This window comes from Quercus lobata, chromosome 9 (assembly GCF_001633185.2).
Source record: "Quercus lobata isolate SW786 chromosome 9, ValleyOak3.0 Primary Assembly, whole genome shotgun sequence".
Taxonomy (NCBI): Eukaryota; Viridiplantae; Streptophyta; class Magnoliopsida; order Fagales; family Fagaceae; genus Quercus; species Quercus lobata.
Window position 1 is genome coordinate 45918082 of NC_044912.1, and position 11722 is coordinate 45929803.

Genomic DNA, 11722 nt, shown 5'->3' on the forward strand with positions numbered 1-11722 from the left:
TTTATTTATTTATTTTTTTCCAATTAACATTTTTCTAAAATAAATATTAACTAAAGTTCATAATGAAGTAGTTAACAATGAAATTAAAACTAAGTTCCATGACACTACTTACATATTTAAAAATTATTTTGTTACAGTATTTTTAGTTTTCAGTTTTTAACAATAAACTATATTTAAATACACCCTTAAAGAACTAAAATAATAAATAATAAAATTTAAAGGATAAATATTGGATTTTGCCGTAAAAAAAAAAAAAAAAAAAGTGGCAAAGCAAAAAAACTGCCACACCACCTTCACACTCAAAGAATCCAATTTTAGGTCACTTCATTCATCAAAGTTTCAACTCAAAGTCACAGAATCCCAAAACCTCTCCCCCCAAAAAATGGCTTCTCTTCTAACGAGCTCCCAAGCCCTCCTCCTCTTCACCCCTCCATCCTCAAACCCCAAACCCTTTTCTTACAAACCCCTCTCCCTCTCTCTCCGCAAACCCACCTCCACCTTTGTCTGCGCTTCCTCTACTCTCCGTTCTCCACAAACCCCATCTCACCCCAACACCACTCTCACCACCATATCCACCATAGCCTCCATAGCCATTTCCTTCTCCACACGCCTCCTCCTCCCAAAACTCCCACTCCCTCTCTCACTCTCCACCGCCGCCACCACAACCCTTTTCTTCGCTTCTCTCAAGGACCGCCCCCCTGGCTACCTCAACACCCCTCTCACTGTTGTAGCTGCTGGCCTCGCCAAATGGCTTGACATCTACAGTGGGGTTTTGATGGTCAGGGTTTTGCTCAGTTGGTTCCCTAACATCCCGTGGGACCGTCAGCCTTTGTCTGCCATTCGTGACCTCTGCGATCCTTATCTCAATCTCTTTCGTAATATCATCCCACCCATCTTTGACACTCTTGATGTTAGCCCACTCTTGGCTTTTGCGGTGTTGGGTACGCTTGGCTCCATTCTCAATAGCGCCAGGGGAGGAATGTACTGAGCAACTTTTTCAGCAATAACATTCATTCATTCATTCGGTATGGAATTCGTTTCGATGCTTTTCTTTTCGGTTTTTGCATTATTGTCTCAATTCTCGATCTGGGTTTTTTTGCCTTCTGCATTATTTGTCTCAAATCTCAATCTGGGTTTGCTCCTTTTTTTTTTTTCTTTTTTTTTTTGGTGGCAAAATACATTGTTGGTCTCTGAATTTTAATCCATTAGCAATTTTAGTCCTTTAACTTAAGTTTAAAGTGTTCACGTTTAGTCCTTAACAAACTTAAAAGTGATCATTTTTAATCCCTAGTGTGTCTAATGGAGTGATGACAGGTTAGTTTTTAGTTTGGCCTCCTTATCTAAAGGACTAAAAGTGATAACTTTAAACTTCAATTACTAAAATCGATCGTGGAGTGATGGCATAAGTAATGTATTTTGGGTCTCTCTTTGTATTGGATATAATTCTTGAATCTTTTGATTCGATTAATTATTGAGATCACTAGCTGAAACTCCACCTTGGTCTATGCTTATTGTGTTATGTTCACAACTGGCGCAAGCCCAGAAAAATGAAGAGCACTAACTGACTCTTTAGCTGATGGATGTATATCCTTCTTTGAGAAGTTTTCACTGAAGGATGCCCCATAGATATTTTGGTATCAATAATATATAGGACTGAATAGATGCTCGTATTTGCTCTGGTGATAGACGTTGGAAACTTAAGCATTTCAATTATGTTTTACCGTTTTCCTTAGGGAACAAGATAATTCTTTTTGAACTGAATGTGTATATATAGATTGCTCACAAAAATACTAGAATTATAGTGATAAGGAACATATACACAAGGCAGAAAGTTTTGTATTGTTAAGTTCCACCTTCTATTAAGAATCTGAGGGTTGATAGAAGAGCGGAGAGTGAGCGTCCGAATCTCCCCTGGAGGGTGCACGACTGAAGGGAAGTGAAGCGAACCCTAAATGCCCAAACAAATAACTTTTTGAAGGGAAAAAAGGGGGAGGTAGGGTGTTTTAGGGGAGAGGGGTCTAATTTGAGTTTAAAGTTCAATTTCATTCAGCAGAAGTTTTAGTTGGATGTGGTTATCTCTACATAGAGAGTTTTGACATGTTCAAAAAATCATTATCAGCCATCTCCACACACAAAATTTGATTCTAAAGAGGTATATTTTTTCTTGGAATGACTATTCTGTTATTGCTTGTGCAATTGGTTTGTGTGTGTGTGTGTGTGTGTGTGTGTGTGTACTAAGGCAACAAATTAGAGTCTCTGATGCACTTTTTTGATAGTGTTTTTAGCGCTGTACGTTGCCAATAGTGATCTTGGAGCTGAGATTTTTGCATTTGCTTCCTTTTTTTTTCCAAAAAGGCTCTTGCATTCAGATGTTCCTATATAAGTTTAATGTTATTATCTTACACATCAATATATATGTGTATATACACATCTGTGAAATTTGTGTAGAGATTTAGAATGATTTCTTGATGAAACTTAACAATCATTTCGTTGTAGAGACATATCTTTTTATTTAGGACCAGAAGTTTTCTACTAGAACATGCTAGTGCAAAAGGCATCTTTTTTATTTTTATGTTTTAAGTTTAAAACAATTTGATTGGAGGCAAAGTTACAGAATGAACATAATTTGAGGTTAATTGTGTCACTAATTCCTATCAACCATTTAGAATATGGCCCGGGCATGTTTAATGTGGTTAGTTTGGTAGGAACGTAATACCCGCATATTTGAAGACAATGAGAGACCCTTAGATCTCTTAAAATCTCTTCTCTTTGGTACTTTGTTATAGTGGGCTCATATTTGGGGTTTTACGAATTGTATTCCAATTTCTGAATTCTTAGATTCTGTTCACTTTAGTTCCTGATTTTGTTGTATTTATTTCCTGTTTAGAGTGTTCACCATCGTGAACATGATGTTCAGTTTTTTCAATAAAAGTCTTATTACCTATCAAAAAAAAAAAAAAAAAAATTTGTGTCACCAATTCCTCAAGAATCCATTATTTCTATATTTATTTTCAATATGGTGATGATCCATATGGCCCTGATCAACTTCTGTACTTTGTTTTCAAGGAAATATGCATGTGCAAGTGGAAGCGGTCATTTTTAGTCCTTAATAACTTAAAGTAATATTTTTTAGTCCTTAACAACTTAAAATTGAGAATTTTTAATCCCAAATGTGTCTAATGGAGTGATGACAGGTTAGTTTTTAGTTTGCCCTTCTTATCTAAGGGACTTTATACTTCAAGTACTAAAATTACTCATGGATTGATGACTGAAGTAATGTATTTTTGGTCTTTCTTTGTGTTGGAAGAAGTTCTTGAATCTTTTAATTTTGATTCAAGTAATTATTGAGATCACTAGCTGAAACTCCACCTGGGCCAATGCTTAGTGTCGTATGCTCGTATATTATGTTCACAACTGGCCCAAGCCAGGAAAAATGTAGAGCACTAGCTGACTTTTACCTGATGTATGGATACCCTTTTTTGAGAAGCTTTCACTGAAGGATGCCCCAAAGATATTTGGTATCGATAATATATAGGACTTAATAGACACTCATATTTGCTTTGGTGAAAGACATTGGAAACTTAAGCATTTCAACTATGTTTAACAGTTTTCCTTAGGGAATAAGATAACTCTTTTGAACTGAATGTGTGTAAATAGTTTGCTCAAAAAAATATACTAGAATAATTATGATAAGGGGCATATACACAAGGTGGAAATTTTTGGCTTTGGATTGTTAAGTTCTACCTTCTAGTAAGAATCTGAGGGATGATAGAAGAGTGGAGAGCAAGCGATGGAATCCCCCCTGAGGATGGATGAACGAAGGGAAGTGAAGTGAGCCCTAAATGGGCAAACAAAAAACTTTCTGAAGGGAGGGGAATAAAAAGGGGAGAGGGGTTTTATTTGAGTTTTAAGAATAATTTCATTCTGCAGAATTTTTAGTTGGATGCAGTTTATGTGTGTGTGAGAGAGAGTTTTTACATGTTCAAAAAATCATTATTAGCCATCTTCTCACACTAGATTTGATTCTAAAGAGGAATCTTGTTTTTTTGAATGACTATTCTGGTATTGATTGTGCAATTAGTTTTATACATCCATATATATAAATGTAGAAATTTAGAATGATAATCTTGGATTTGCTTGCTACTTTCCAATCTGAAAATACTCAAAGTTGGGTTCTCTGTTGAAGTTGCTGCTTTGCCTTTTTATTGGGAGGGGGGGGGGGGGGGGGGGGTGGTTTAAGGCCCACTTTCTTGAAGAAATTGAAGGATACTCTATTGATTTTTAATATCGTGATGATCCATTTTGGCCCTAATCAACTTCTGAACTTGGTTTTCAGGGAAACATGCATGTGGGATATTGAGTTTTTCAGGCTGCTGATCAGTTTTGAGATGGCCTTCAAATGCTCAAGGGTCAGAAGACAATATCTAACGTGTCAAACTATACAAGCAATATCTTGAGATGATTCTTCAGGTTCTTCATTTTCAAATGTCAGCCACTCTTTCCAGGCTAGGTTAGCGTTGGTGAACAAGAAAAAGTATGCTAGTGTGTTTACATGAGAAAAATCAGATTTGCCTAATGTATCTTTTTTTTAATTTTTTATATTTTTTTAATTATTATTTTTTATCTTTTATTGTTTGTAGTTACTGTTAGAACTCCAGTAATGATGTACTAGAATAAACTGCAGGTTTGCAGTTACTGTCACTTGACATATTGACAAAACTATTTCATCGCCATTTAACTATTTTTAACTCTAGATAAACAAAAATAAATACTATGTCATGTATTGATATAATCAATCAAAACAACCAATCTCTCTCCACAATCTTGCTAGGACAAATTCCATGCCGTTATTGTTAAAAGAAAAAAGAATTGCCACTTATTTTCCTCTTAACGTCCATTTCCAGTAGAATTCAAACCTCTACTTAAGTTAATGCAATGCTGCGTAAATTAGATGCACTGCCCTAACTGGTGCTAGCTAACCAAGCCTGTCTGGCTGTCAACTTAATTTGTATGATTGCCTTTCAAGCATCTTGCATGTTTGAACCAAATATAGAAACAAACTATAAAATATAAAAGAACAAAGTGTTCAAAACTAAATGTAAAATTATGTGCTGCACTTGTCAATGAACTCCAGCTAATAAGAGGGAGGTTAAAATTATGAGTCAAGAAGTATTTGCTGCTTGTGTAAAATCATAAAAAAAATCATGCTTTGCACACTAATGGCATGAACAAATGATAATCCAGTTTTGTTGCACTTGGTTGATCCATAACATAGTTTTCTACTTCACATTACTGTTGATGGGACCATTATCCCGTATGAGTTCGTTAGATAAATTCCCAGGCTTAGAATCTTTTTACAATCCTCCAGAAAATGAGTGAAGCTGGATTTTTTGAAGAGAACAGATTGCAAGCTATTGGCCAACTTTACAAAAAAAGCCTACATCTATAGCTTGCAACACCGACAACAAAATTTATGTACGAGGTGCAGCATATGCACAGGAAATTCACATAGCAGGGCACACAACACTAGCTTTTCCCAAAGTATGAAAATAGGGTGGGTTGTTTATCACCACCACCCTTCAGGTTTCCCTTCTTCCTTGCCGGAGTGGAGCATAGCTTGCCAATTTCATCACTATTTTGCTCTGTGTCAGCTTTAAACTCCTCATTGTCTCCGCTTCAGTTGGCACTTAGCCGATCCGTCCATCTTGAGACTGTACAACCCTAAATGTTGAGTCTTGGTCACCTTTTCCAGTGAAGAATGAAAGTGCTTCGTTGTTGTCCTCTATATCAGGCTCTTTTTTAAAGCTTTTTGGTATTGCTCCTTGCGCCTTGGTCACCTTTTTCGGTGAAGGGGGAAAATGGTGTATTGTCCTCAGTCCCAGGCTCTGGTGGATCAGTCTTGAAAGATTCGGCCCAAGAGTTTTCCTCCTCTAAGGCTCCCCTCTATCTTTAATTTTATCTGTACAAAAATTGTACTAGAAAGGAAAGAAATACATTACATAAGGCTCCGTTTTTTGTTGGGGTGATTATAAGAAGGATAGAAAAGTAGAGAGAAAAGTTGTTTGGTTGAAAAGATGAGAGATTCTGGTGGCGTCCAAGAGTTTCCTTTTTGGACGCACTGGGCCAACCAAAACACAATCTCCTCAAACTTGGAAAAAAATGAGGCAAAAATATTTGGACAAAAATGCCTACAATAAAAATTTTAACACGAAATGGTAAGTTATAGTTTACTCACCTGTGATTTGGTCAAAATTTAAGTTGCCTTTATGTGGTTTGAAATTTAATATTTTACCAACTTGAAGTTAAAAACAAATCTAAATATGTAACACATCTATTAAAAACATATCTAAATATGTAATTTTGCTTCATTTTTATGTCTCTCTCCTCCAAAAACACAAAAAAAAAAAAAAAAAAAAAAAATAAAAGATCAAACAAGATTAAAAAAAAAAAAAAAAAAATCCAATGGAACACTTGCATCATGAGATTTTAAAAATAATTTAGAATAGATAACTTTCTTTCCTAAATGCTCCATTTATTTTTGTCCCAAAAACTTTTAATCTCCTTATCATTAAAATTTTAATTGATTTCAATTTGTTCAAGGTATAAAAAAAATTCTTAATTCTCATTTATATTTGATTTCATTCAAAGTGATGTATGACTTCAATTTATTAATCTAAATTCATGATTGGTTATATCTAATTTTATTAAATCTAACAAATACTACCAGGAATTAGGATGATTTACTATTAATTTATAATATAATTTAAGTATGTTCAAATTAAGAACTATTGATATATTTTTTTCAAAAAAGATGTTGACAATTTAGAAAGTAAAAACACCTTTGGATTCTAAGAGAAAATTTCAATCTCCAAAGGAGGTTTTAAGAATCTCCAAGTTTTATTTTATAGATAATTGGTTGTTTATATTGAAAAAAGGTTTCCTTGATGCGATAGTCATTTCACAAATATAAGTATTTGTAGGATGTGGGGGGTAAGGTTCAAGTCTCTAGGAAGAAATTTCACATACATATAGACATAGAAATGAGTTCTCAAGAATAGCATTAGTTTAGTTTGAATCTGATTGGAGATTTTTAGGGCCTGTTTGGTTTGTGTTGAGGTTATTTTCATTTTCTATACACAAATCTTGTATTCATTTTTGTTTCCATCTTTTTTTTTTTTTTTTTTTTGTTATCATTTTCTACTTTGTCTTCCCCTTCACATTTTTTTTTTTAATATTTTTTTATTATGACAACCACCACCATATAGAGAGAGAGTGTGTGTTTTTTGATGTGACAAGTCAGTGATAGTAGGACTCACATATATGATTTTTTTTATAAAAATGCAATTGTATTTATATAGACATAGAAATGAGTTCTCTAGAATAGCATTAGTTTAGTTTGAATCTGATTGGAGATATTTAGGGCCTGTTTGGTTTGTGTTGAGGTCGTTTTCATTTTCTATACACAAATCTTGTATTCATTTTTTGTTTCCATCTTTTTTTGTTTTTTTTTTTTGTTATCATTTTCTACTTTGTCTTCCCCTTCACTTTTTTTTTTTAATATTTTTTTATTATGACAACCACCACCATATAAAGAGAGAGAGTGTTCTTTGATGTGATAAGTCAGTGATAGTAGGACCCACATATATGATTTTTTTATAAAAATGCAATTGTATTTATTTTCAAGAAAATGGAAACATCAAAAAATTGTATTCAACTTTTGTATTTAAATCCTATTTTTTTGGATACTAAAAATGAAAACTAAATACAAATAAAAAGCCAAACAAGCTTTTTAATAGTGAGTCCCACAAAAAACTGAAAATAAATACAAAATACACCATTTTTTTGCTCAAACCAAAGAAGCCTTAGTTTTTTGTATTCGTATTATCTGTTAGAAATTAGTGTTTCCATGATGATTGACCAAATATAGATAAAATGTATCTAATATTTTTTAATAAATTTTGCACATATTTATTAAGTTGGGGTAGACTTGGACTATAATGTCGGTCTGCCTTTTTTCTTTTTTTTTGATAACATAATGTTGGTCTGTCTAAGCTTGTCTTTTGGTTGCTCAAACATGTTTGGTGTGCCACTTATGCCTCAAATAAAACTTAAAAAGGTTCTTTGCTAGCGTGTTTGATATGATGTCTTTGGTTACAATTGTGTTGCTCTGAAATTGGTCGTTTGATCTGATTTTATGACCAGCTATTATGGTTAAATACAGTTCTGGAATTATGGAGTAGTCATTTGAAAATTAGAATTAGAGCATCTGTTGGTACTTTTAAATGTTGGAATAACTTCTCAAAGAGAGTTTTTGGCCTCATTTTCAATGTCGATTTTGTCAGCTATGATTCATGACATGTGGACATCTTAAATGGGTTAGACGACCTGGTAGCCCAATTGACATCTTAAGGTAAAAAATAGGAGATATTATATGGGTTGATTCTATTTTTTTCATGTTGTATTAAAACAATTTTTGTCTCAATTTATTTGATTTGTGATAGGGGAACTTTTCAGACCTTTTTCTCTTGGTTTTATTTATTTTTCAATCCTAGTTAGGCAATGGTTTGCAAAATTTAGTTTGGGAAATGTTTTACGCCCTTGTTTGAGTTCTTTCTGTTACCACTGGATTTCAATGTCTTAGCATACTTTGAATTCCTGTTAAGGCAAACCTTAAGAATATTAAGATACAAGTTAATTCTCTTCATCTTTTGGAACATGAGTTATGAGATAAGTACAATGCAAAGCTAAAGATTGTTCAAGGTGCAACATTTCAAGAACAAGAACAGTCTCACTTCTGATGCTACATTCTTGTCAAGAAGTATCGCATCTCACACACACAATCCAATCATGGCTACAAATTTCTTCTAAAAAATTTCATATAAAAATTGGAGAGTTACAGCTCAACATACTTATAACTAACGAGGTTATGTATTTTGAAGTACTTCATGTTTAAGTCAGTCATACCAGATTGCTCCATTGTGACTTACGTAAAGGGCTAATTACGTGCTACATACTATGTAACAAGCTGCTACTAAGCAGTAAGTATTTCTTGAAATTTCTTTTTAAAAAATGTCTCGTTTGTTCCATAAAACTACAAAATTCCTCTAAATCCAATCCTATTCAAGCTCTCAATTCAATCCCTCTTCTGCTCCATGTCACATCACAATCTATTTTCTTGTCCAATAAATTTCTGAATGTCACAATCTTTAGTAGAAACAGTTTGATTGCCCAACAAATCTTCAATGGGTTGAGAATCCTTTTCAAAATGTAGCAAATATGGAGCTAATCTAATGATTAGAATGAATGACTGTTACAGGCACCATAATATGCAGTAATTTCCTCCATATTGAAGTTGGGACTAATGCCCAAATTTGATGTGGGATAATCAGTAAGAAAGGCTGGACAGCCTTCTATGGTGATAAACTATGCTATATTCGCAGGATTTATGAAGGGTTATTTTATTTGAGAGCTTGGATTTGGAGTTCAATGATGAAGGATTGGAGTGAACAGAGTGCTGCAATTAACAAACAGCCCCAGAATAACAGGAAATGATTGGTAAAAAACAGGGATAGTTTAGGTTTCTACTTTCTACACCCAAAAATGACCTAATTACTCGCTTATTCTTGTGCTTACTTAGAAGTAAGAACAATGGGAAGTCCTTTAGCTGAAATCACTTTCCTGCTGTAGGTATTGCAAACTCTTCAGAAATTGTAAATATCTAGGCTATCTTTGGCCACTGCTTGTTTGCAAATTATCTTTGGATCAATAAATTAAAGGCAAATTTCTCATTTTTCATTTTTGATACAAAATAGAATTTCTACTCTAGTTTAATCTAAATGTATATGTGTGTGAAACTCCCTCCTAGAAATTTGAACCTTGGCCCTTGCCTCCCACACCCCACAAGCATTCATACTTGTGGAGTGACCACCGGTGGTTCCTTTTTCAGGGTATGAGGGAGGGTGTTCACTACCCTCACCCTTCCCTTTTTTTTTTTTTTTTACATCCTCTCTATTCGACAAGATAGATGGGGCTGGCTGCAATGGGTATTACACATGTTCATATTATCAGTCCGTAGCTAGAGAAGATTATTCCTGGGTTTATGAGCTTTCATTAATAGGGGGGAGGGGGGGAACTATGTCATCACCATTAATAATAAAAAGAGTTAAGCAATAAAATATTAAAAAATAAAAAAAAATAAAAAAAAAAAAAAAAAATAAATCCCCCCCGGGGTTTTTTTTTTTTTTTTCTCCCCAAAAACTTTTTTCCTGTTTTTTTTTTGGTTTTTTTTTTTTTGGGGGGGAAAAACTTTAAAAATATATATTTTTTTTTTTTTTTTTTTTTTGTTTTTTTTTTTTTTTTTTTTTAATATTTCTCCGGTTCCCACCAATTTATGTTTTTATTTTTGTTTTTTTTGGTGGGAAAAATAAAAAATAAAAAAACCCCCCTTTTTGTGTTTCCCAAAAGAATATTTTCCCCAAAAAAATCCCAATCCCCCCTCGGTAGGGGGGGAAAAAGGAAAAAAAAAGAATAATCCGTTTTTTTTTTTTTTTTTCTCCCCACTTGTTTTGTGGACTTGTTTTGTCTATGTCCATTTTGGACTTCAAATCGTCATCCTCGTAGGATGATCCGTCCACTTTGTGGACTTATTTTGGTCAAATCGTCATCCTCGTGGGATGATCCGTCCACTTTGTGGACTTGTTTTGTATCCGTCCATTTTGGACTTTAAGTTGTCATCCTTTTAGGATGATCTGTCCACTTTGTGGACAATAATAATAAAAAATCCATGTAGAAAATCAAAACTGTATCTGATTATTCTTCTTAATAGAAATGCGTAAGGAAAAGTACCTGCCCCCTTGGGCTTAAAAAGGCACGAATAGATTGTAGCAAAAATAGTTGAAGAAAAACTAATAATTAAAAAGCTTAAAATAAACTGATCAATTGGGGGATCGTTGCTGTTCGCCGTGTTACTACTACTGGTAGTACTTTCTCAAGTGCTCGGCATTCCATGGATGTGGCAGATTCTTTCCGTCTATCATCTCCAGGTGGTAGGTGCCTTTTCTTTGCCATGACGTAACTTGGTAAGGTCCTTCCCAATTGGGGCCGAACTTTCCCTGTGTAGGGTCTCTAGTGGCACCCATGACCTTCCTGAGTACGAGGTCTCCTACTTGGAAGTCTCTGTGTCGGACCCGAGAGTTGTAGTGTCTGGCCATGCGATCCTGGTATCTAGCGAGCCTTTGTTCCACCGCCGACCTAATCTCGTCTATCAGGTCCAGCTGTAGCCGCATTGCTTCATCATTCCTGCTTTCGTCATGGTTGTGAATCCTGTAACTTGTGAGCCCAACTTCGGCCGGGATGACCGCCTCGCTCCCATACGTAAGTCGGAATGGTGTCTCTCCTGTTGGGGTCCTCGCCATTGTCCTGTATGCCCATAGTATGCTCGGCAATTCTTCAGGCCATATGCCCTTTACCCCCTCAAGCCGAGTCTTGATAATTTTAAGTAAGGATCGGTTCGTGACTTCAACCTGGCCATTAGCCTGAGGATGGGCGGGGGATGAGTCGTTGTCGAACTGCCTCCCGCTATCCGAGACAAGGACTCTAGGAATACCAAACCTGCATATGATGCACCTCCAGACAAAACTTCTAATGTTCTTCTCCGTAATGGTGGCCAAAGCTTCCGCTTCTATCCATTTTGTAAAGTAGTCAATACCCACTACCAGGAACT

The 11722-nt window shown here is 34.9% G+C and overlaps 1 protein-coding gene across 1 annotated transcript; it reads left to right on the forward strand.

Annotated features, from left to right (window-relative positions):
* Nucleotides 1-291: 291 nt before the first annotated feature.
* Nucleotides 292-4701, forward strand: LOC115959030 (ylmG homolog protein 1-2, chloroplastic-like). Its single transcript, XM_031077322.1, has 2 exons — nucleotides 292-1025; nucleotides 4337-4701. The coding sequence occupies exon 1, from the start codon at nucleotides 383-385 to the stop codon at nucleotides 986-988; it is 606 nt and encodes a 201-aa protein (XP_030933182.1). The 5' UTR covers nucleotides 292-382; the 3' UTR covers nucleotides 989-1025; nucleotides 4337-4701.
* Nucleotides 4702-11722: the final 7021 nt, after the last annotated feature.

Bases quoted from the DNA above. Each gene is read 5' to 3' on its own strand.
- LOC115959030 (XM_031077322.1), top strand. From the start codon at position 383: ATGGCTTCTCTTCTAACGAGCTCCCAAGCCCTCCTCCTCTTCACCCCT.